The sequence below is a fragment of the Saimiri boliviensis genome, chromosome 19 (genome assembly GCF_048565385.1).
Source record: "Saimiri boliviensis isolate mSaiBol1 chromosome 19, mSaiBol1.pri, whole genome shotgun sequence".
NCBI classification, from domain to species: Eukaryota; Metazoa; Chordata; class Mammalia; order Primates; family Cebidae; genus Saimiri; species Saimiri boliviensis.
The window spans coordinates 39653793-39679811 of NC_133467.1; the positions used below are offsets into that span (position 1 = coordinate 39653793).

Consider the following 26019-nt stretch of genomic DNA (forward strand, 5'->3'; position numbering starts at 1 on the left):
CACCCACCTGGGCCTCCCAAAGTGCTGGGATTACAGGTGTGAGCCACCACGCCCAGCCCATAGTAGCTTTTTAAAATACTCCCTTTAAAACAGGAAAATGATCCTCAAAGAAGTAAAGCCCCCAGTCTATCTGAATGCAAAGCACTTGTTTATGGTATGCTATGCTGCCTCTCAGGGACCAGATTAGTCATAATGTGTCAGGTTATAAGATTCTGATACTTGTAGCCAAATAGGCCTTTAATATAGGGTAAAAGAGGTAGGTCCAATAGAAAGCCAAGAAAAGAGATGTCTTTCAATTTTTCTCTACCAGATTAAGGTTAAGAAAAAAAGCCTGGACAACATAGTGAGACCCCGTCTCTACAAAAAATAAAACATTAGCTGGGCATGGTGGTGTGTGCCTTGGGAGGCTAAGGTGGGAAGATTGCTTGAGCCCAGGAGATCCAGTGCAGTGAGCTGTGATTGTGCCACTGCTCTACAGCCTGGGCAATAGAGTGATATCCTGTCTCAAAAATTAAAAAAAAAAAAAAGAGAGAGAAGGCCAGATGCAGTGGCTCACGCCTGTAATCTTAGCATTTGGAAAGCCAAGGTGGGTAGATTTGAGGTTAGGTGCTCGAGACCAGCCTGGCCAACATAGGGAAACCCTGTCTCTACTAAAAATACAAAAATTGGCCGGGCGCAGTGGCCCACGCCTGTAATCCCAGCACTTTGGGAGGCCGAGGTGGGCGAATCACAGTCAGGAGATCAAGACCATCCTGGCTAACAAGGTGAAACCCCATCTCTACTAAAAATATAAAAAATTAGCTGGGCATGGTGGCACGTGCCTGTAATCCCAGCTACTCAGGAGGCTGAGGCAGCAGAATTGCTTGAACCTGGGAGGCAGAGGTTGCAGTGAGCCAAGACTGCACCACTGCACTCCAGCCTGGGCGACAGAGCAAGACTGTCTCAAAAAAAAAAAAAAAAAAAAAATTTGGCCGGGAGCAGTGGCTGTAATCCCAGTACTTCGGGAGGCTGAGGTGGGTGGATCATAAGGTCAGGAGTTCAACACCAGCCTGGCCAACGTGGTGAAAACCCATCTCTATTAAAAATACAAAAAATTAATGGCCGGGCGCGGTGGCTCAAGCCTGTAATCCCAGCACTTTGGGAGGCCAAGGCGGGTGGATCACGAGGTCAAGAGATCGAGACCATCCCGGTCAACGTAGTGAAACCCCGTCTCTACTAAAGATACAAAAAATTAGCTGGGCATGGTGGCGCGTGCCTGTAATCCCAGCTACTCAGGAGGCTGAGGCAGGAGAATTGCCTGAACCCAGGAGGCGGAGGTTGCAGTGAGCCGAGATCGGGCCATTGCACTCCAGCCTGGGTAAAAAGAGCGAAACTCCGTCTCAAAAAAAAAAAAAAAAAAAAAAAAAAAAAAAAATTAGCCAGGCATGGTGTTGTACACCTGTCGTACTAGCTACTGAGGAGGCTGGGGCAGGAGAATTGCTTGAACCTGGAAGGCAGAGGTTGCAGTGAGCTGAGATTTTGCCATTGCACTCCAGCCTGGGCAAAAAAGACAAACTCCATCTCAAAAAAAAAAAAAAAAGAAAAAAGCCGGGCGTGGTGGCTCAAGCCTGTAATCCCAGCACTTTGGGAGGCTGAGGCGGGTGGATCACGAGATCAAGAGATCGAGACCATCCTGGTCAACATGGTGAAACCCCATCTCTATTAAAAATACAAAAAATTAGCTGGGCATGGTGGCGCGCGCCTGTAATCCCAGCTACTCAGGAGGCTGAGGCAGGAGAATTGCCTGAACCCAGGAAGCGGAGGTTGCGGTGAGCCAAGATCACGCCATTGCACTCCAGCCTGGGTAACAAGAGCGAAACTCCATCTCAAAATAATAATAATAATAATAATAATAATAATAATAAATTAAAAAATAAAATCAATAAAATAAAATGCCACAATGTGGCTGGGAACGATGCCTCACATTTGTAATCCCAGCATTTTGGGAGGTCAAGGCAGCAGGACTACTTGAGCCCAGGAATTTGAGATCAGCCTAGGCAACATGCGTGACACTGTCTCTATTAAAAAAAAAAGAGGAGAGGGGAAGGAAAAGCCGCAATGGGAGAGAATGTTCAGCCAAATTTGCTGAATGAGTAAAGAGGTGAAAGCTTTCTGTCAAGGGCATGGGATAAACCAACTTTGAAAACAAAGCCCTGGGCTCACCTAAAATCTCTACTAAGATTTCTCTTTTCAGAACATCTCTTGGGTCTGTAGAAGAAAAGCAAAGAGACAGACACTCCCATCCCACCTCTGACACAACCAATTTGTCAGGTCAGAGCAAAAATGAGGAGATCTGCCAAACACAGGAGCTGGTCTAGGTGGGGATGTGTCCATTTAGGTTCTACGCTAGTGAAAAACAAGGGGAAGGACCAAGCACTCTAAAAGAAGGCCCTAGATAATCTGCAGAAGGAAATACAGGCTGAGTATCCTTACTTGAAATGTTTGGGACCAGAAGTGTCTGATTTTGAATCTTTTCAGATTTTGGAATATTTGCACTATACTTACTGTTTGAGCATCCCTAATCCAACCATCTGAAATCCTCCAACGAGCATTTCCTTTGAGTGTCATGTTGGTGCCGATTTTGGACTTTGGATTTGGGATGCTCAACCTGCATACAAGTGAGGCCCACTTCTAAATGACCAGGATTTCAATTCATTTACTAATCACATTGCCCTTGGCAATGATTGTAAGTGTTGTCTCCTGTAGATGCAAAGGACCGTAAGCCAGGGAGGAGAAACAGAGGAAAGGGATGCTGTCCAGCTCCTTTCTACCCACTCTAACTGAAATACCCCAAGAAGAACGTAGCAAGTTTCTAGTCCTTTTCTCTCCTCTCCCACAAATTATGTGACAAAGGATTTGAGTAATTGTCAAAAATAAGGGGACACAATGGGGTTGGGGAAAGAACATTCCTGGAACATCTAACTTGCCATTACGCTGGACCATGTCCAGAGTAGACCAGTTTAGCCAACTCTCAAGTCAAACACAAAACCCTGCAACCTGCATTTGTGCTTTTTTTTTTTTTTTTTTTGAGACAGAGTCTTGCTCTGTCATACAGGCTGGAATGCAATGGCGCCACCTCGGCTCACTGCAACCTCCACTTCCCGGTTCAAGCAATTCTCCTGCCTCAGCCTCCCGAAGCTGGGATTACAGGTGCATGCCACCATAACCGGCTAAGTTTTGTGTGTATATATATAATATATATATATATATATATATATATATATATATATATATATATATATTTCTGAGACGGAGTTTACTCTGTCACCCAGGCTGGAGTGCAGTGGCGCAATCTCAGCTCACTACAACCTCTGTCTCCCGGGTTTAAGCAATTCTTTTGCCTCAGCCTCCAGAGTAGCTGGGATTACAGGCGTGCACCACCACACCCAACTAATTTTTGTATTTTTAGTAGAGATGGGGTTTCACCATGTTGGCCAGGCTGGTCTGGACTCCTGACCTCGTGATCCACCCACCTTGGCCTCCCAAAGTGCTGGGATTACAGGCATGAGCCATCGCGCCCGGCCCTAATTTTTGTATTTTTAGTAGAGACAGGGTTTCATCATGGTGACCAGGTTGGTCTCGAACTCCTGACCTCAAGTGATCTGCCCGCCTCAGCCTCCCGAAGTGCTGAGATTACAAGTGTAAGCCACCGTGCCCAGCCTGTATTTGTGTTTTCTCAGTTGGCACTGAAGAACTCACTAGCAGCTCCACCCATACCTGTATTCTCAATTTTTTATTCTTCCCTAGGTGTGAACAAAGGAAAAAAAAAAAAAAAAGGAAATATAAAGTACAGTTGGCTGTCTGGGGGTTCTGCGGGTTCTGCATCTGTGGATTTAACCAACCGAAGAACAAAAGTATTTAGGAAAAGGTAATAGAAATCGTAATTAAAAAGTAATGCAGCCGGGCGCGGTGGCTCAAGCCTGTAACCCCAGCACTTTGGGAGGCCGAGGCGGGTGGATCACGAGGTCAAGAGACCGAGACCATCGTGGTAAACATGGTGAAACCTCGTCTCGTAAAGAATACAAAAAATTAGCTGGGCATGGTGGCTCGTGCCTGTAATCCCAGCTACTCAGGAGGCTGAGGCAGGAGAATTGCCTGAACCCGGGAGGCGGAGGTTGCGGTGAGCCGAGATCGCGCCATTGCACTCCAGCCTGGGTAACAAGAGCGAAACTCCGTCTCAAAAAAAAAAAAAAAAAAAAAAAAAAAAGTAATGCAAATTTCAAAACCAATACTGCACACAACTGTGTACGTAGCGCTTACATTGTATTATTAGTAATCTAGAGATGATTTAAAATTTACTGGAGGATGTGTAGGTTATATGCAAATGCTATGCCGATGTATGTAAGGGACTTGATCATCTGTGGATTTTAGTGTCCACGGGGGTCCTAGTACACGTCCCTCATGGATACCGAGGAGGGATGACTGTTAACTGCAATTACCAGTTTTTACATAGATGCTGGCCTTCTTGTCCTCTTCCCCTCAAACTTTTAACGAAGGCTTCATCCTTTCTTTCCCCAGCAATTAGTCAAAAGTAACTGATCCTTAGTTTTACACTTCACTTGCTTTGCTTTAGAGCGCGTTTCTTTCCCTCTACATGGGGAAGAGAGAACAGGATGTTTACTTAAGGACCAATCTCCCTCTTACCGATGACCCTCCCGTAGCCCTGCCTATGCAGCTTCAGTGAGTTATTACTCAGCAATTGTGAACAGCAGCTGACAGGACTTGTCTATACAGTTACTCATAAACAAGAATGAGAAACGCCCCAATACCCCAAAACCCGTTCTGATGGTGTTTGCATTGCTATGTCCACATACATGAGGGAATAACTCATCCCTGCTATACAAGATTGGCTTGCACTAAAAAAAAAATTAGGCAAAGGAAATTATGCATATTCAACAATGTGCCCAGAAAACCTAATGAGGAAGCCTCAAAGCTGTTGCTTTTTTAGGAGTAGAGACAGAATCAGGTGGGCAAGTCAAGGCCCCAAGAGACAAGGAAAAAAGGGTGAGCCAGATTCCAGTACAGTGGTACACACTACCTGCTGGGTGTGTTCCCAGGTCACTGCTATTTAAGCATCTGGTGACACACGTACGTACCTTCATGTCAGCAAGGGTGCTATTTAGAGCCTTCTACCCTGCCAGTGACCCAGGCCTAACCCAGATGCAGTGACTATCCCTCTTTACCCCTTAAAGCCAGCATTCCAACCCAGCCTCACTGGTTATGAACAAGGGATGGTTTAAGACAGGATTAAATGTGGCTTCTCTACAACAGATTGCCAATATGCAGTTAATAAGGACAGATGTGGGCAAAGAACTGGTCTGGATCCCTACCACCACCCCAAACCCCCAATTCTATGCCGGGTTTAAAAATGCTTCCTGGCTCACAGTCGTACAACCTTTTGAAGACAACGCACAAAAAGCTATCAGTACAGTATATCCCACTTCACCAACCACTCGCTGAACAATCTAGAACTCACCCCACCCATAATCCCTTTCCAAAATTCAGTTACACAAAGGATCAAACAGAAAACCCACAAGGCCATAAAGATCTTAGAGGCTCAGATTGGCTTCAGTGACATTAAGTGCAGAAGTCAAAGGGCACATCTGGAAAAGATCAACATGAGGGGAAAAGTCAACCACACAACAAAGGAAGCCGTACTTTATTAAACTGGAAAACAAAATATTGGGAACAAAGAGATTAAAAAAAAAAAAAAAAGGAATGGTTGGAAGAGAGTAAAGTGCAAGTGGTCACAGAGTGGTCTGTGGTAACTCTGTGTGCCTGAGAAATGTGTGGGCACACACACTACCCCCACCCTCCTACCCTCGGACCAAAAGCCAATACAACTGTATCTTCTGAGATATATTCAGGCTTTTCCTTCTGCATTCTGTAGCTGGTTTCACCTTCAGCCCTGGACAGTCATGCTGGGTCTTTGCTGGAGAAAATTTAGGTTTTCCCAATGACAAGCCTGCTCCACAAAGCAGCAGTTCCAGCTCCTGAGATGTTCCCTCCTATTTGCACTCACCAGGAAGCCAGGGGCCCTTGGTCCAAGCCCCAGTCTCAAAGAAAAATGTCAAACCTTTCGAACTAGTTATTTTATTAAACGATATTAATACACATTTCAAAAGGATTTCATTGTTGTTACCTCTAAAGCATGTACTTGTTTTGTTTTCCACACTGAACAAGTGAGAATATCAATCCAACATAACTATTTTAAATCTTAACAGGCGCCTCCCCCCACCCCCCCACCCCGCCCATTAAAAAAAAACGGTGGGGGAATTGGGGAAAGCAGTAATTTACAGCGGCTTCAAAACAGTAACAGCTGAAGCTCAATTCTGCAGGAACTGGTTAACTTCAGGATTAGAGTGACTATCCTGCAGTTAGGAAGTTTATCGTATTCACATTATCTAGATAGGTTTGCTGTACCATATATATCACAAACATTGTATTTCTGGTATTGGAAAGTATAAAAGTCCTATTCTCTGCTCATTTTCCCCTCCCTGGAATCAAACCAAATTCTGTTTACTCTCAACTTTTGGGAGGGTAAAGGGGAGCAGGGAGAGAGCTCTCATTTAAGCTGACTGAAGAGTAAACGCTTTCAAAATCCTTAAGGACCCTATTTCTGATACTGTATCACTGAACTTTAAGTGGTACCAGTGTATTCACAACCCCTAACAATTCTCTGTCTGTGATTTGACAGTGAGTACCAAGGACCTTAGTAACAACTTCTCACATTGTTTCAATATGAATCATGTCCTTGCCAAGACACATTAAGTTATGCTTTCTTTAAAAAATATCTTGTTTATTTGTTTAAACTCAGGTTGAAATACGAAAGTCAGAGCATGGTCATGGAGTTTTAAATAACAGACACAGAAAGAACAAAACCCCTTTGTTTCGTGTTATGAATACCAGAACTGTCTTTTTTTTGTTTCACTATATCACATATATACATTGTCACCTCCATTTACTGCTGTTAATGTAAATTTTAAGATTTCCTTAAAATTAATAGCTGACAGTCTCATACAAATCCTCACTTCCATCCTAAAACAAACATATTGAGGCTTTTGTGGCTTAAAAACCAAAAAAGTACCCCACAAAAACCCAACTCCTTAAAAGCCCATCTTTGAAACTGTACAAGAGTCTTCCTCTCATGTATTAACCATCATACTTTTGAGGACAATTATACCACCCCAACATTCAGGAAGCCACTTTCTTGACATCCCCATATTTTCTGATAAGATTAAATGGTCAGAGAGCCTTTTCAAGTAAACACTACTTTTAGCTTAAACAAGAGCAGCAGAGAGAATTCACATTCTTTTATTCTAGAATGAAAAACATCCCATTTAATCTCTGCAAAAAAAAAAAAAAAAAAAAACTATTTCAATTTTGAAAGTCAAATGTAATTTTCCCCACCCCACCCCATTTTCTCTTATGCTTTTCCCTAAACAAATGTCTTAGGACTCAATATAACTATACCTTCTTTTCTTTGCTACACTACATACCCCACCCCACACACAAGGTCATGGTATCATGCATTTTTGTGGTGAGAGCTACAGGGCAGAGAGAGGGTCGAGGAAAGAAAGAACAGTTGGCTTAAAACCAGACAGGCATTAGGAAGGTGAATGACCTGCAGCATCCTAACCCCAGAACGCATGGCGAGCCCAAATAAATAACAGAATAAATTACACAAAAACTCCCAAACCATGGTGCGCACTTGGTTTATGCTGCTGTTTCTCTGAAAAGCAGTTCACTTTGAGACAGAGAATCGTTTTCTGTCAGTACATTGCCCACCCTCCACCATCTTTAATATTCCACTGGATGAAAAAGCAACCCCATACTTCCTATAGTTAGTTCTATACTAACTTGGAAGAAAATACTAAGTTTGCTAGAATTCTCTGAAAAACTAAACATACACTGTTTTACTCATCTAGCTGGATGAGTGTATATGCCTTGGGGTAAGACACTAAATTAAAAAAAAATTGTAGTAAAGCAACATTTACTTTTCAGTATCCCTAGATATAAACACTCAAAGTACAGTGATTGTCTATTTCCCAAGTACTAGATGTAGAAATACAAACAAGTCTTTCAGTCCCAGGGAGAAGGAAAGCACTTATCTCACATGTAAAATAACTAAGGGCAGAAAAAATGGTCTTTATTTCCTGTTGGGAGCAGGAAGTAGGGATAAGACTTGAGCCCTGAAATGGGATAGACACATGTCTGAAGAGGTATAATATAAAGGAAAATGCTATTCAATCTCCTTCTTTAAAATATCAAGAATAGGAGTGAATAACATAACCGAGGCAAGGGGAAAAGGGAGATAAAGACAAATATTTCTTTCTCTAATAGTTAACCTTGGTTGAAAACCACCAATAAATATCACTTACATTAGGGAGGCACCGTGGTAAAATTAATGTCTACTTCTTATATGTAAAAATGCAGAGATAAGATTTCTGTTGCACCTTTGTATCAACAGTCAACTGTAGTGACTCTCTTTCGGGCCACAGTAGAAGAAAAACTGAGGGAAATAAAGTCAAAAAAGAAAAGCAAGAGGCATGAGCTTGGTGCAAGACATGTGAAACCTCCTTGAATACCTTTCCTATTCTTTTGTTTACTAAAACCAGGCAGGTCACATGACACCATTAATGCTTCCTTTCCTTATTATAAATACTGTAGTCACTCCTTATTTTAACCTTGAGGCCGATTAAAAAAAAAAAAAAAATTTAGGAGAAGGGCAAAGAACTCAACTTCAACATGCCTTTAGAAACCAAACAGATACACCTGACAGGTCCAGGATCCCCCACATCTCCTCCCTTGCAACATCTCTCAACTGTCAGTAGGGCACAGATCCACGGGGAAGGAGCCCAGCTGGCTACGGCAGTTACTTAGCTGCAGAGAGAGGGGACAGGAATCCTTCCAGTGACTACTCGATAAGCCAAGCCCAAAATAACATCCCAACATTGCACATGTGGTTATCTGTACTGATGGAAGTTTTATTTCAAATGTAATAATACTCTTCAATAGATGGGGTAAAATAAAGGTTGCTTTCCTTCCCACTCCCCAACCCCCCAGCCAAATGAAGTGGCTTTGGTTATGTTTACCTTTTTTTTTCTTTTCCTTTTTTTTTCTTTTTTTTTTTTTTTTTTAAATACAAACAACTTGGGGAAGGCAGATAAGTGCAATGGGAGGGAGGACTGAATGGAATAGTAAAATGTAAGCATACATGACTTCTTACTTTGGAAGAGAGGCCCTTTGTTACAATAAAAAAAAAAAAATCGAGAAAGAGAAAACAAATAAAAACAAAAAACAATGAACCAAACTCCTACTTCCAATGTTCTCTAGACTGTTCAAAATGCCTTTCCCTTGGTTTCCATCAGTACCTGGGAGGAAAGAATGGGCGTTTTGGTGCAAAGAACGGAGGGCCCCTAGCAAAAGGTGGCCTGGGTCTCTTTAAACTGTGAAATGGGTCTCTGCTGAGAAAAGGTTCCCTAGGCCGAAAGTCTGGCCGGGGACTCCGTAAGATCATACCACTCCGGCTGATGGCGTCTCTGTGTGAGGGACCCAAGGGGGGCCCACTGCTGCTGTTGCTGCCTCCCCCACCTCCTCCTCCATGGGGCGGGCCCAGGTGTTCCAGAGAATGGGAGGATAGGGTCAGGCTCTCTCGTACACGGCTAAGACCAGGGCCGTTGAGGTCCCGTTGGGTGGGGACCCCGTGGTCCCTGGGTCCTGGGAGCACCCCAAAATGCTCAGCCAGGGTCCCTTGAAGGAGGGAACTATGGTCCTTGGGAAATACTGCCACAGCCCCTGCCACTCCGTGCTCTGCCAGTGGCGGGGCTGGGAAGGGTACGACTCCAGAGTGGTCAACAGGTGGTGGAGGAGGGGGTGGGGTAGAAAAGGGGACGCCACTGCCACCGCTGCTGCTGCGTTCCCCAGGAGGGGGAGGAGGAGGTGGGGTAGGGAAAGGAATTCCACTGTGCTCTCCGGGAGGAGGGGGTGGGGCAGCATGGGCCAGGGCCGCCTCCTTTGTGAAGGGGTTCGAAAGATCCACAGAGGGTAGATGAGTGGGTGCATCTCGAGAGAAGATACCACCATGATCCTTAGGAGGGACAGGTGGGGCAGATGACGGCCCCACTGGCTCTCTTTGGAAGGGTGTCCCATGTTCCAAGGGGGACGGGGGAAGATGATGCTCAAATGTTGAGTTGAAACTGTTGGAACGGAAGCTGCCGACACTCTCCTGAAATTGGGGTGCCCGTTCTTTGTATGGTGCTGTTTTAAAGCCAGTGAGGCCTCCGCTGCCCCCACCCCCAAGGGATGCCAACTCAGAGGCACTTGAGGGGCCATTGTCAAAAGAGCTACCTGATGTGCTCAGATCAAACCAACCCACCCTTGAAGCCTCACGCCCGTGTCCTCTATTTCCCTTCCCAGGAACTCGGATGGACTCTACGGTCTGGATCGGCTCCCCTGACATCCTCCTATTGGATGCATTGTGATAACCCAAGGTTTCTATAGGGGCCCCCTTTTCTTCTGTGCTATCAGGCAAGTCTAAGCAGGAGGAGGAGACGCGGGTTTCTATGCGGTAGTGCTCTTCTTGTTGCTGCTGATCAGCGGCGGGCAAGCTGGGCTGGGTGAGGTTTGAGAGACTGACACCATCAGTTGGAGTGCCCTTGCTGGGGGCCTGGCCAAAATGCTTATCATCTGAGGGCTTACGTGAGGCGTTTTTAAGCATATTCTTAAATTCAATCGTCGACGTGGTGGAAATGGTGGAGGCCAGGACTTTCTCCACGCCTGATGTGGGTGGGTGACTCGTGGGAGCGGCAAGGGTGTTCTGCGGAGAGAAAAGGGAACGATGTGGGACTGGGTGAGGAGAGTCTGGGTACTGCTTCTGTGGCAAACTGAGATGCCCAGTGGTAGATTGAGACAAGCTATTGTGGTTGGAGTCAGGGGTGAAAAATGAATCATTCTTACTCGGTGATGGTGACCGGTCAGACCCAGGTTCATTCCCTCTTACGCTGAAGGCACCAAATAGCCCAGGGGAAGATGAGAGACGATCACAGTTCTCACTAGAGTCCAGCAGGGCCCTTACAGATGGAGGGAAGGCAGACTTTACCCCAAATTCTTGGGCTCTGTGGCTATAACTGGACAGAATTGGCTGGTACTCGGTGGTATCAGACAGCTTGCTTGATTTCAGGATAGATTTGGCTGGTTTCTTCTCTAGGTTCATCATGGCAGAGGGTGGAGGCCCTGAATAGTCAAAATCTCGGTAATCCTCATCTTCTTGGAAAGAAGTATCTGGGTAGAACTTTTCCTGTGAAGAGTCCATCAGGGAAGATGGTCTCTCCATTCCATCAGAAGGCTGCTTATAGGGAGATTCACTGCCCAGACCAAAGGGTCGATATGTAGAAACAGAATTGGAGAGCTCTCGGGGATAGCTTTCATCTCTCCCAGGGGGTGGTGATCTTGTACTGCTGGGTGTTGAGGAACCAGGGCTAATGATCTTAGAGAGCAGGGACATGGTATCGACACTGCTGGATGTGGGCTTGTCCATCATCTCATCCTGGGTGGGTGTCCCACTCCGTTCATCCCGTACAGGGGTTCCATCAATGTTGTCGATTGAGGTGCTAGTAGGGCCACGCTGGAAGTCTGAGGGATGGCTCTCTGATGGGGCGCTGGACCCCAAACTGCTCAGGATTGGGATGTTTAAGTTTAAGCCACTGAAACCAGGATTACCTTTTAAGAAGTTGTGGATCTTCATTTCCAAGCTTGGGGAGGTGGACTCTGACTCCAGTTTTGGCTTGGACACCTCTGAAGATTGGCACAGGGTAACTTCCGTAGGTGGGGCAGCAGGGCTAGTATTGTGGGGAGCTGTAAACCCCAGAGAGTTGGATGGTAGTTTAAAAGTAGCGCTTGGGAGCCCTGGGCTTTGCCCAATCGAGGCCTTGCTGGCTGAAGTTGAAGAGACTTCAGAAGTTGATGAGTTAGGAGAATAGTTGAAGCTTTTGGGAATAAAGGGTTGGGTACTGGAGGGCAGACTTCTTCCCTTTACGGTAGAGACTGTGGTGTTGGCAGGGGAAGCTGAAGTGCTCTGTGAAGCAGCTTCACTGGCTGGAACTGGGTTCCCAGTAACACTCTGAAGTAAAGATGACAGGCCTGTAGAAACAAAGATTAGAGGGCTTCAAAAGAACAACTCCCTATGATACAATGCAAACAATGCAGGCTAATCAGATATTCTCATTCATTTTGGTGGGAACCAGATAGACAGAGTGTAAGGCCAAAAAGAATCCAGACCAAACAAGCAATGGCTAAATGTCATAGAAAATACTCGGCCTATTTATCAATAAAGAGCAAATCACTGAAATGTTTCCAGTACAGTCCAGAAATAAGCCCAACATGGCACAATAAAAGGCCACAGGAAGGGGGAGATTTTAATGTCAGAATCATTCATAGTTTAAGTAAGGCAAAGCAGGAAAAGAAAGGAGGCAACATTATTCTTAAAACAACACTTTAAGCCATCTTAATGTTTGATCTGTGGAAATATTTCTCTAAATACAAACAGATCTTCTGTTCTACCTTTCCGAGCCAACCTTCACACCACAATTATCTCTATTAAGTTAATATACGTTGTTATTTTCTTTCTTTCTTTTTTTTTTGAGACGGAGTTTCGCTCTTGTTACCCAGGCTGGAGTGCAATGGTGCGATCTTGGCTCACCACAACTTCCGCCTCCTGGGTTCAGACAATTCTCCTGCCTCAGCCTCCTGAGTAGCTAGGACTACAGGTGTGCGCCACCATGCCCAGCTGATTTTTTGTATTTTTAGTAGAGACGGGGTTTCACCATGTTGGCCAGGATGGTCTCGATCTCTTGACCTCATGATCCACCCGCCTCGGCCTCCCAAAGTGCTGGGATTACAGACGTGAGCCACTGCGCCCGGCTATACGTTGTTATTTTCAAGAACAAGACAAAGGCAAATGTAAATTTTGGAGATTTATCTGAACAGCCAACACTTTTTTCAAGAAGCATCTCTTGGCAGACTACTGCTACTTTTTGGAAAACAATGCTTTCAACCATCTGTTTTGGTTGTAAAATGTAGCTATAATAAACATATACCACAAAGACTTAAAAAGACAAACCACCAGGACACTGGTCTTTTCACAAAAAAAACACACAATCCCTATTTGATAGCGTGGAAAATCCAAGGATTATTTAATCCAGATTAACAATGATGAAATTCAACTGTGTTCAATGATAGTCAAAACTTTCTCGGAAGCACTGTGAAAGAATTCTCTTTGGCAAAGGCTGAAGTTCAACAAAGCAAAATGCCCCTGTAGAAAATTTTTTTAGAAAAATACTTGACAAAAAGATAATAGAAGGTCCTACAAATTCAATTGTATTTTGGAAAATTTACCCAATTTCTGGTCATAAATGAAAACTTTCAGCTGGGCATGGTGGCTCATGCCTGTAATCCTGGCATTTTGGGTAGCAGAGGCAGGAGGATGGCTTGAGGCCAGGAGTTTGAGACCCACCTAGGCAACACAGTGAGAATCTGTCTCTAAAAAAATTTAAAAAATCTGCCAGGTGCAGTGGCTCACCCTTGAAATCCCAGCACTTTGGGAGGCTGAGTCAGGCAAATCACCTGAGGTCAGGAGTTTGAGAGCAGCCTGGCCAACACGGTGAAACTTCATCTCTACTAAAAATACAAAAATTAGCCGGGGTTGGTGGCTGGTGCCTGTAATCCCAGATACCTGGGAGGCTGAGACAGCAGAATTGCTTGAACCTGGGAGGTGGAGGTTGCAGTGAGCCGAGATCGTGCCACTGCACTTCAGACTGGGCGACAGAGAGAGAGTACCTCTCAAAAAAAAAAAAAAAAAGTTTAAAAATCAGCTGGGCATGATGGCATATGCCTGTAGTCCTATCTACTCAGGAGGCTGAGGCTGGAGGATCACTTGTGCCCAGCTCAAGGTTAGAGTAAGCTAACTATGATTCTGTCACTGCACTCCAGGCTCGGTGACAAAGTGAGTCTCTTTATTTAAAAATAATTTAAAACATTTTAGGCTGGGCGCAGTGGCTCACGCCTGTAATCCTAGCACTTTGGGAGGCCGAGGTGGGTGGATCACCTGAGGTCAGAAGTTCAAGACCAGCCTGGCCATCATGGTGAAAACCCATCTTTTTTTTTTTTTTTTTTTTTTTTTTTTGAGACGGAGTTTCGCTCTTGTTACCCAGGCTGGAGTGCAATGGCGCGATCTCAGCTCACCGCAACCTCCGCCTCCTGGGCTCAGGCAATTCTCCTGCCTCAGCCTCCTGAGTAGCTGGGATTACAGGCACGTGCCACCATGCCCAGCTAATTTTTTGCACTTTTAGTAGAGACGGGGTTTCACCATGTTGACCAGGATGGTCTCGATCTCTCGACCTCGTGATCCACCCGCCTCGGCCTCCCAAAGTGCTGGGATTACAGGCTTGAGCCACCGCGCCCGGCGAAAATCCATCTTAAAAAATAAATAAACATTTTAATAACATTTCACCCAAATTTATAGCTTTTAGTCACTGATACACTAAAATTGTTCCTTAGTAATTATGTGGTGAAAGAAAATACTTCATGTGATACCTCAATGTTGCTTCAAAATTTCAATTTTAACCCATATTCTAACATATTTAAGGTCTAAAGAATTTCAAGTCCCCTCCATCCTTGCAACATTTTATTTTTATTTTTTATTTATTTATTTATTTTTATTTTTTTATTTTTTTTCTTTCCTGAGATGGAGTTTCGTTCTTGTTGCCCAGGCTGGAGTGCAATAGTGCGATCTCAGCTCACCGCAACCTCCGCCTCCTGGGTTCAGGCAATTCTCCTGCCTCAGCCTCCCGAGTAGCTGGGATTACAGGCACACGCCACCATGCCCAGCTAATTTTTTGTATTTTTTTTTAGTAGAGACGGGGTTTCACCATGTTCACCAGGTTGGTCTCGATCTCTCGACCTTGTGATCCACCCGCCTTGGCCTCCCAAAGTGCTGGGATTACAGGCTTGAGCCACCGCGCCCGGCCCCTTGCAACATTTTAAAGCCATTTATTTCCAAATAATGCTGCATGGTCTTTTTTTTTTTCTTTTTCCTATTTTATTTATTTATTTATTTATTTATTTATTTATTTATTTTTAAGATGGGGTTTCAGGCCGGGCGCGGTGGCTCAAGCCTGTAATCCCAGCACTTTGGGAGGCCGAGGCAGGTGGATCACGAGGTCAAGAGATCGAGACCATCCTGGTCAACATGGTGAAACCCCGTCTCTACTAAAAATACAAAAAACTAGCTGGGCATGGTGGCACGTGCCTGTAATCCCAGCTACTTAGGAGGCTGAGGCAGGAGAATTGCCTGAGCCCAGGAGGCAGAGGTTGCGGTGAGCCGAGATCGCACCATTGCACTCCAGCCTGGGTAACAAGAGTGAAACTCCGTCTCAAAAAAAAAAAAAAAAAAAAAGGGTTTCACCATGGTGGCCAGACTGGTGTTGAACTCCTGACCTCAGCTGATTCACCCACCTTGGCCTCCCAAAGTGCTAGGATTACAGGAATGAGCCACCGTGCCCGGCCTTTTTTATTTTTATTTCTTAGGAAGACTTCACCTGAAGCATGGTCTTTATTGTTATTCAATAAATATTCAGTAATATCCAAACGACTGAAATAATGTTTACTTTAGTTATGAACCTCCTGAGGAAAAAAAAAAAAATCCATGTTTCATTCCAACAAGTTCCCTAGTTACATAATTAATCCCTCCTAATAGTTTAATTCTTCTTTTTTTCTTTTCTTAAGTGACAGGCTCTTGCTCTGTCACCCAGGCTGGAGTGCAGTGGTGCGATCACAGCTCACTATAACCTCAATCTCTTGTGCTCAAAAGATTCTCCTGCCTTATCCTCTCCAGTAGCCTGGACCACAGGTGTGTGTCACTATGTTCAGCTAATTTTTTTATTTTTAGTTGAGACAAGGTCTTACTATGTTGCCCAGGCTGGTCTTGAAATCTTGGGCTTAAGTGATTCTCCTCCTTCAGCCTCCCAAGGTGCTTACAGGCATAAGCCACCATGCCCAGCCTGATTTATTTCTTAGTAATCATTGTTCTCACAAACCCAGAAACCCTCAAACACCAGAATGTGACATATGATAATGTAATATAATTTTTAAAAGATATTTCTATATACTTTTCAGGTGTTTTGGGGTAACTCTTCAAAAGAACATCTTGTTAAGACAGATATACTACTGACATTTCTGGTAATAGGTAAAATTGTATCTCACCACTAAATGTTACTGTTCTCCAGTTTTTCTTTTTAAAAATTATTTTAAAAAAATAGAGATGGGGGGGTGTTGCTATATTGACCAGGCTGGTCTCAAACCCCTGGCCTAAGTGATCCTCCCATCTCAGCTTCCTAAAGTGTTAGGATTACAGGCATGAGCCACTGAGCCCCGCCAAAAGTTTGTTCTTCATAACAAGCCATACTGTATGCTCCTTTGCCCACTGAAGTCTCTCTCTTTTGAGACAGTTTTGCTCTTGTCACCCAGGCTAGAGTGCAATGGTGCCATCTTGGCTCACTGCAACCTCTGCCTATCTCGGCTTACTGCAACCTCTGCCTCTCAGGTTCAAGTGATTCTCCTGCCTCAGTCTCCTAAGTAGTTGGGGTTACAGGTGCGAGCCACCACGCCTGGCTAATTTTTTTTGTTTTGTTTTGGAAAGACAGGTTTACCCTGTTGGCCAGGCTGGTCTTGAACTCCTGACCTCAGGTGATACACCTGTCCCAGCCTAAAGTTTCTCTTTAGTATTGTAAATCTGTCAATACCTAGGGCTGTGGATGATACAATCAGAACAAAGTTCTAAGATTTCATTAACAGTCTCTGAGAAAATACATCTATTTAAGTTGCTAGATCTGGTCCTTTTAAAAGTCAAAGAGAATTCCACATTCCATAAGGAACCTAGTTCTGTTCAAATATTGGCTCATCAGAAATTCTACATGGGCCAGGTGTGGTGGTTCACACCTATAATCCCAGCACTTTGGGAGGCCGAGAAGAGCAGATCACCCAATGTCAGGAGTTCGAGACCAGCCTGGCCAACCATGGTGAAGCCCCGTCTTGAATCTACTGAACCCAGCAGGTGGAGGTTGTAGTGAGCTGAAATCACGCCACTGCACTCCAGCCTGGGTGACAAGAGCGAGACCTTGTCTCAAAAACAAACTAACAACAAAAAAAAAGAAAAAAAAAAAGAAAAGAGGCTGGGTGAGGTGGCTCACACCTGTAATCCCAGCACTTTGGGAGGCCAAGGTGGGCGGATCATACATGAGGTCAAGAGTTCAAGACCAGCCTGGCCATAGCCAACGTGGTGAAACACCGTCTCTACTATAAATAAAAAAATTAGCTGAGTGTGGTGGCAGGTGCCTGTAATCCCAGCTACTCAAGAGGCTGAGGCAGAAGAATCACTTGAACCCAGGAGGCAGAGGTTACAGTGAGCAGAGATCACGCCACTGAACTCCAGCCTGGGGAACAAAGCAAGCCTCTGTCTCAAAAAAACAAAAACTAAATAAATAAAAATAAAAAGGGAGAAATCATAAACACGTCAATTTCTCCAATTGTCCCTGATATTAGTAGTACAACATATGCTGCAGTCATCAATTCTTTATTGCTGATGCCAATAGATAGGAACTGTGGATGATTAATACTATTTAGTTCTGTGTAACAAAATTCTTCTGTATCTCAAGACAAAGCTCACTATAGTATGCTTGAATGATCCACTTACAGAACATTTTAGGAAACTGTTTTATACCACTCCATTCACAGAGAGCAGGGTTTCTCAACCTCAGCACTACTGACACTTTGGGCTAGATAATTCTTTATTGTTGGGGGCTGTCTTACACATGGCAGGATATTCAGAAGCATCCTCCTGGCTTCTACTCACTAAAGGCAGTAGCACCCCTACCCTTACCTCAGCCGAGACAACTAAAAAGGTCTGCAGATATTGCCAAATGTCCCTGCTGGAGGCCTTTGGTTGAGACTACTGCCATAGAGTAAATCACTACATGGAAGACACTCTCCTGGTATTTGCAAATCGTTACGTAATTATACTACGGTGCTTAAAAAGGGTTTCGTTGGTATCTGGAGCATAAGAGGGTAGAGAGTAGAAAAGATTTATGAGAAAAGGTTAGAAGCAGGCAGCATCATGCACAAACCATAGTTAGCAAAGCCGAACAGAAAGGGTCAAATGAAAGAGATCGTAGGTAGAGACGAAAATAAAAATACTGTATCTAAGACTCTAATAAAATAATAATGAAGCCTCTATAAAACATTAGGACACAAATAGGATACATTAGCATCTCATAAGATTTCTTGTTTGTTTGTTGTTGAAGCAGGGTCTCACTCTATCACCTAGGTTGGAGTACAGTAGTGTGACCACAGCTTACTGCAGCCTTGAACTTCTGGGCTCAAGTGATGCTCCTGCCTTAGCCCCCTGAGTAGTTGGAACTACAGGCATGCACCACCATGCTCATTTAAATTTTTTTTTTTTTGAGACAGAATCTTGCTGTCCCCCACTCTGGAGTGCAGTGGTGCGATCTGGGCTCCCTGAAACTGTCTCAACAAAAAAGAACTCTGTCTCAAAAAAAAAATAAATAAAAAAGAATAATGACAGCCAGGTGTGGTGGCTCATACCTATAATCCCAGCACTTTGGGAGGCCAAGGTGGGTGGATCACCGGAGGTCAGGAGTTCGAGATCAGCCTGGCCAACATGGAGAAACCCCGTCTCTACTAAAAATACAAAAATTAGCTGGGCATGGTGGTGTGGGTCTGTAATCCCAGCTGCAAGGGAGGCTGAGGCAGGACAATCACTTGACCTCAGAGGCAGAGGTTTCAGTGAGCCAAGATTGCTCCACTGCACCCAAGCTGGGCAACAGAGTGAGACTCCATCTCAAAAATAAAATATATTTTAAAAAGTAAATAAATTCAATAATGAATTAACTGTATTATACATTTTATGGCTCTTTATTCCTCAGAAATGGAATCCAGGATTCCATTCATCTTTGCCAGAGACAAAACATTCACAATTCCAGTCCCTCTGCCACATGTCAGTTACCTTGCAGTGTAGGGGCTGACTGTGTCTGGGTTTTGGAAAGTGCAGACAGAATGCTCTCTGGGGTGATCTCCACCTTGGAGAGGATATTTGCCAGAGGGTTGTGAGATGTTGTGGCAGGTGCAGGTGTTTTCAGGCCACTGGTGAGGTTGCTGGGGCTGGTGGGAGTTCCTGGAGAAGGTCTTGATGCAGGACTGACCCCTGGTGGCAGAAAGATGAACTCAAGAAAATGCAATTCAAAATTACTTTTTTTTCTTTTCTTTTTTTTTTTTTCTTTTTTTTTTTTTGGAGAGGGCGTTTCGCTCTGTTGATCAGGATGGAGTACAGTGGCATGATCTTGGTTCACCGCTACCTCTGCCTCCCGTGTTCAAGTGATTCTCCTGCCTCAGCCTCCCAAGTAGCTTAGATTACAGGCACGTACCACCATGCCAGGCTAATTTTTTGTATTTTTAGTAGAGACAGGGTTTCACTGTGTTAGCCAGGATGGTCTCAATCTCCTGACCTTGTGATCTGCCTGCCTCAGCCTCCCAAAGTGCTGGGATTACAGATGTGAGCCACAGCACCCAGCTCAAAATGACTTTTCAATTCCCGATACTTTCCAGTCATTCTAATGAGTTTAATATGTTTAACAAGAATTATTCCGTGATTGATCCACAAATGGTCCATCATAACAGGACATGTACAAAAAAAAAAATCTGAAGATTATCTCCTTTTATTTAGAACACCCTTAAAACAAACAAGTATTGGCCCAGCCCGGCGGCTGACTCCTGTAATCCCAGGGCTTTTGGAAGCCGAGGTAGGTGGATCACCTGAGGTCAGGAGTTGGAGACCAGCCTGGCCAACACAGTGAAATCCCATCTCTACTAAAAATAAAACATTTGCTGGGCGTGATGGCAGGCGCATCACTTGAACCCGGGAGGCAGATAAGTGAACCAAGATCAGGCCTCTGCACTCCAGTCTGGGTAACATAGTGACTCCATCTCAAACAAACAAACAAACAAAAAACAAACAAACAAAAAAACAAGTATTAAGTGATTTTCATCATTATGAGAGTCTCAATATTTATTACTTTTAAAAAATAGAGACAGGGTCTTACTATATTGCCCAAGGTGGCCTTGAACTCTTGACCTCAAGTGATTCTCCTACTTTGACTTTCGTGCTGGGGATTACAGGTGTGTGCTACCACACCTAGACAATATTTCTTTTTTTCTCCACCAAATGGCACTTACAGCTTAGAGCCCTGTAGGTGCTCAATAAATACTGCTGGCTGACTGATGAAAGCCACTGGCAGTTGTATAACTCAGCACTGCATAATTCTATGTGACTGGGAAGTTATTTGCTTTTGAAATAGCCTTTAAAATGAGATTACCTGACCAACAAGGTAAAATCCTGTCTCTATTAAAAACAAAAAAATTAGCTGGGTATGGCGGTGCGCACCTGTAATCCCAGCTACTCGGAAGGCTGAGGCAGGAGAATCACTTGACCTTGGGAGGCAGAGTTTGCAGTGAGCCAAGATAGCACCACTGCACTCCAGCCTGGGTGACAGAGTGAGACTCTGTCTCAAAAAAAAGAAAAAGAACCTTCCTTTACATTTTGAAACACTAGGTTGATTTTAACACAGGAAAGAAAATATATAAAGAGAAAAACATTTGATATTGTTAAGAAAGATAAAAAAATATGAACAGGTTATTTCACAAGAAACGTAAGTGATAAGCATCCAGGAGCAGTGGCTCACACCTGTAATCCCAGCACTCTGGGAGGCCGAGGCAGGCAGATCATCTGAGGTCAGGAGTTTGAGACCAGCCTGACCAATGCAGAGAAACCCCATCTCTACTAAAAATACAAAATTAGCTGGGCATGGTGGTACATGCCTGCAATCCCAGCTACTCGGGAGGTTGAGGCAGGAGAATCGCTTGAACCTGGGAGGCAGAGAGGTTGTAGTAAGCCAAGAACATGCCATTGCACTCCAGCCTGGGCAACAAGAGCAAAACTCCATCTCAAAAAAAAAAAGAAGAGAGTTGTAAGTGATAACATGTTTCATAAAAGAAATGCAAATTTAAGGTTGGGTTTGTAGACTGTACAAGGCAAGTTAACTGGCGAGTGTAAGGAACAACAGAAACTTTCATCTATTAGTCATATAAAATAGCACTTTTTTGAAATCAATTTAGTTATAACATATTAAAAGACTGTACATATTTATTTTTATTTATTTTTTGAGGCACGATCTCACTGTGTTGCTCAGGCTGGAGTGCGGTGGCTGCTCGCAGGCATGATCACTGTGAACTACACAGCCTGAATTCCTGGCTTCAAGCGATCCCCTTGCCTTTGCCTCCCGAGTAGCTGGGATTACATGGTATCCCATCACGCCTGGCAAAATTTATTAAAAAAATTTGAGGCAGGGTGCGTGGCTCATGATCATAATGCTAACACTTTAGGAGGCCAAGGTGGGAGTAACACTTGAGTGCAGGAGTTCAAGATCAGCCTGGGAGACACGGGGAGACCCTGTCTCTACCAAAAAACACAAAACTTAGCAAGGTGTGGTGGCACACACATGTGGTCTCAGCTACTTAAAGTCTCAGGTGGGAGGATCACTTGAACTCATTAGTTTGAGGTTACAGAGAGCCATGACTGCACCACTGCACTCTAGGCTAGGTGACAGTGAGACTTTGTCTCAAAATAAACAAATAGAATTCCATTAAAAAAGTTTTATATACTTAGCAATCCTTTTAGAAACGCTTGTTCATAATTTTTTTTTTTTGAGAAATTTTTTTTTTGGATAATTTTTTTTTTTTTTTTTGTTACCCAGGCTGGAGTGGTGCAATGGTGTGATCTTGGCTCACCGCAACCTCCGCCTCCTGGGCTGAGGCAATTCTCCTGCCTCAGCCTCCTGAGTAGCTGGGATTAGAGGCACGTGCCACCATGCCCAGCTAATTTTTTGTATTTTTAGTAGAGACGGGGTTTCACCATGTTGACCAGGATGGTCTCGATCTCTTGACCTTGTGATCCACCCGCCTCGGCCTCCCAAAGTGATGGGATTACAGGCTTGAGCCACCGCGCCCGGCCATAAAATTTTTTTTATCATCATTTACAGTATTCTTTTTTTGTTGTTGAGACAGAGTCTTGCTCTGTTGCCCAGGCTGGAGTGCAGTGACTATCTCAGCTCACTGCAACTTTCACCTTCTGGGTTTAAATGATTCTCATGCCTCAGCCTCCCGAGTAGCTGGGATTATAGGTATGCGCCAGCACAGCTGGCTAATTTTTGTTTTTGTTTTTTTGAGACGGAGTCTCGCTCTGTCACCAAGGCTGGAGTGCAGTGGCACGATCTTGGCTCATTATAATCTCCTCCTCCTAGGTTCAAGTGACTATCCTGCCTCAGCCTCCCAAAGAGCTGAGACTACAGACACATGCCACCACTCCCAGCTAATTTTTGTATTTTTAGCAGAGACAGGGTTTCACCATGTTGGCCAGGCTGGTCTTGAACTCCTGACCTCAGGAGATCCACCTGCCTTGGCCTCCCGAAGTGCTGGGATTACAGTCGTGAGCTACTGCGCCCGGCCTAATTCTTGTTATTTTTTTTTTTTTCAGTAGAGATGGAGTTTCATCATGTTGTCCAAGCTGGTCTCGAACTCCTGGCTTCAAGTGATCCACCCTTCTTCCCCTCCCAAAGTGCTGGGATTGCAGGCTTGAGCCACCCTGTCTGGCCTTACAGTATTCTTTTAACAGTAAAATACTGGAAACATACTGAATGCGCCTAATAATAAAGGATTAGATAAGTTACCAAATGCTATACAGCTATTAAAAATGATGTAGAAAAATATTTAATGAGTCATAAAAACATTCAAGATACGTAATTCACTTTTAAACAGCTGGTTTTTAAACAGTATATGCAATACAATTCAATTTTTTTTTTTTTTTCCTAAGATGGGGTTTCACCATGTTGGCCAGGCTGGTCTCGAACTCCTGACCTCAAGTGATCTACCCACCTTGGCCTCCCAAAGTGCTAGGATTACAGGCATGAGCCACCACGCCTGGCATTTCAATTGCTTTTAAAAAAATTATTATAAATATTTAATCCTCCAAAACATTCGTATACACATACAATTTTAAGGGTAAACACAAGTGGTTTCTTTTGGGATAACAGAATTACAGCTACTATTTAAAAAACTTTTTTCATTTAAAATTTTTATTTAGAGATGGGGTTCTCACTATACTGCCCAGGTTGGTCTCGAACTCCCAGGCAATCTACCATCTCGGCATCCTGTGCAGTAGTGCACACCTGTGATCTCAGCATTTCAGGACGACGTAGAGGGTGGATCACCTGAGGTCAGGAGTTTCAGAACAGCCTGGCCAACATGGTGAAACCTGTCTCTATTAAAAATACGTGCTGGGATTACAGGCATGAGCAACAATGCGCAGCCTAGATATTAATTTCATTCTCTTTGCTTATTTTCTAACTTTTCTATAATGACGCTTTCTAGATTTTTTTTTTTCTTTTTCTTGAGACGGAGTTTCGCTCTTGTTACCCAGGCTGGAGTGCAATGGCGCGATCTCGGCTCACCGCAACCTCCGCCTCCTGGGTTCAGGCAATTCTCCTGCCTCAGCCTCCAGAGTAGCTGGGATTACAGGCACGCGCCACCATGCCCAGCTAATTTTTTGCACCTTTAGTAGAGACGGGGTTTCACCATGTTGACCAGGATGGTCTCGATCGCTTGACCTCGTGATCCACCTGCCTTGGCCTCCCAAAGTGCTGGGATTACAGGCTTGAGCCACCACGCCCGGCGCTCTTTTTTTTTTTTTTTTTTTTTTTAGCAACTCCTAGATGTTTTTTTTTAAACAGAGCTTTGCTCTTACTGCCCAGGTTGGAGTACAATGGCGCAGTCTCGGCTCACTGCAACCTCCGCCTCCCAGGTTCAAGTGATTCTCCTGTCTCAGCCTCCTGAGTAGCTAGAATTACAGGTGCCCACCACCATGCCCGGATAATTTTTATATTTTTGGTAGAGAACGGGTTTCACCATGTTGGCCAGGTTGGTCTCGAACTCCTGACCTCAGGTAATCTGCCCACCTCGACCTTCCAAAGTGTTGGGGTTATAGGCGTGACCCACTGCACCTGGCCTGGATTTTGTTTTATTTTTTAATTTAAAAATTAATTTAGCTGGGTGCGTTAGTGCACGCCTGTGATCCCAGCACTTCGGGACAACTCGGTAGGTGGATGACCTGAGGTCAGGAGTTTCAGACCAGCTGAAACTCTGTCTGTGAAATCTGTCTCTACTAAAAATACAAAACTAGCCAGACATGGTGACTCACGCTTGTAAACCCAGCACTTTGGGAGGCCAAGGTGGGTGGGTCTTGAGGTCAGGAGTTCCGAGACCAGCCTGGTCAACATGGTGAAACCCCATCCCTACTAAAAATACAAAAAATTGGCCGGGCGCGGTGGCTCACGCCTGTAATCCCAGCACTTTGGGAGGCCGAGGCGGGTGGATCACGAGGTCAAGGGATCGAGACCATCCTGGTCAACATGGTGAAACCCCGTCTCTACTAAAAATGCAAAAAATTAGGTGGGCATGGTGGCGCATGCCTGTAATCCCAGCTACTCAGGAGGCTGAGGCAGGAGAATTGCCTGAACCCAGGAGGCGGAGGTTGCGGTGAGCCGAGATCGCGCCATTGCACTCCAGCCTGGGTAACGAGAGCGAAACTCCATCTCAAAAAAAAAAAAAAAAAAAAAAAAAATACAAAAAATTAGCTGAGCATGGCAGTGCGTGCCTGTAATCCCAGCTACTCAGGAGGCTGAGGGAGGAGAATTGCCTGAACCCAGGAGGTGGAGGTTGCGGTGAGCTGAGATCGTGCCATTGCACTCCAGCCTGGGTAACAAGGCGGAAACTCCGTCTCAAAAAAAAAAAAAAAAAAAAAAAAAAAAAAGGCCAGGCACAGTGGCTCACCTGAGGTCAGGTGTTCAAGACCAGCCTGACCATCACGGTGAAACCCCATCTTAAAAAAAAAAAAGAGGGCCGGGCGCGGTGGCTCAAGCCTGTAATCCCAGCACTTTGGGAGGCCGAGGCGGGTGGATCACGAGGTCCAGAGATCGAGACCATCCTGGTCAACATGGTGAAACCCCGTCTCTACTAAAAATACAAAAAATTAGCTGGGCATGGTGGCGCGTGCCTGTAATCCCAGCTACTCAGGAGGCTGAGGCAGGAGAATTGCCGGAACCCAGGAGGCGGAGGTTGCAGTGAGCCGAGATCGTGCCATTGCACTCCAGCCTGGGTAACAAGAGCGAAACTCCGTCTCAAAAAAAAAAAAAAAAAAAAAAACAAAAACAAAGGAAAAAAAAAACAAAATTAGCCGGGCATGGTGGCACATGCCTGTAGTCCCAGCTATTTGGGAGGCTCAGGTAGGAGAATAGCTTGAACCCGGAAGGTAGAGGCTGGAGTAAGCTGAGTTTGCACCCTTGCAGTCCAGCCTGGGCAACAGGAGTAAAACCGCATCTTAAAAACAAAACACAAAACAAAAAAAACCCTACAAAACAAAAAAAAATTTTTTTTTTTTTTTTTTTGAGACAGAGTCTTGCTCTTTCACCAAGCTGGAGTGCAGTGCCTTGATCTCAGCTCACTGCAGCCTGTGCTGCTTGGGTCCAAGCGATTCCCCTGTCTCAGCCTCCCGAGTAGCTGGGACTACAGGGGACTGCCACCACGCTTGGCTAATTTTTTGTATTTTAGTAGAGACGGGGTTTTACCATGTTGGATAGGCTGGTCTCAATCTCCTGACCTTGTGATCCACCCGCCTTGGCCTCCCAAAGTGCTGGTATTACAGGCGTGAGACACTGTGCCCAGCCACAAAACTAATTTTAAAACATCGACAAAATGCTGGGCGTGGTGGCTCACATCTGTAATCTCAGCACTTTGGGAGGC

The 26019-nt window shown here is 44.6% G+C and overlaps 1 protein-coding gene across 5 annotated transcripts in view; it reads right to left on the bottom strand.

Moving 5' to 3' along the window:
- Window positions 1–6116: 6116 nt before the first annotated feature.
- RPRD2 (regulation of nuclear pre-mRNA domain containing 2) overlaps window positions 6117–26019 on the bottom strand; it is a 102049-nt gene continuing 82146 nt past the window's right edge. For 3 of the 5 annotated variants that reach the window (XM_003941970.4, XM_003941969.4, XM_074390164.1), the window contains 2 exons: window positions 19118–19315; window positions 6117–12180 (listed from right to left, as the gene is read on the bottom strand). In XM_003941970.4, coding sequence (XP_003942019.2) covers window positions 9407–12180; window positions 19118–19315 — 2972 coding nt within the window. In that variant the 3' untranslated portion in view covers window positions 6117–9406. The remainder of the gene's footprint in view (window positions 12181–19117; window positions 19316–26019) is intronic. The other 2 variants (XM_010329746.3, XM_039459958.2) reach the window with 1 other exon arrangement.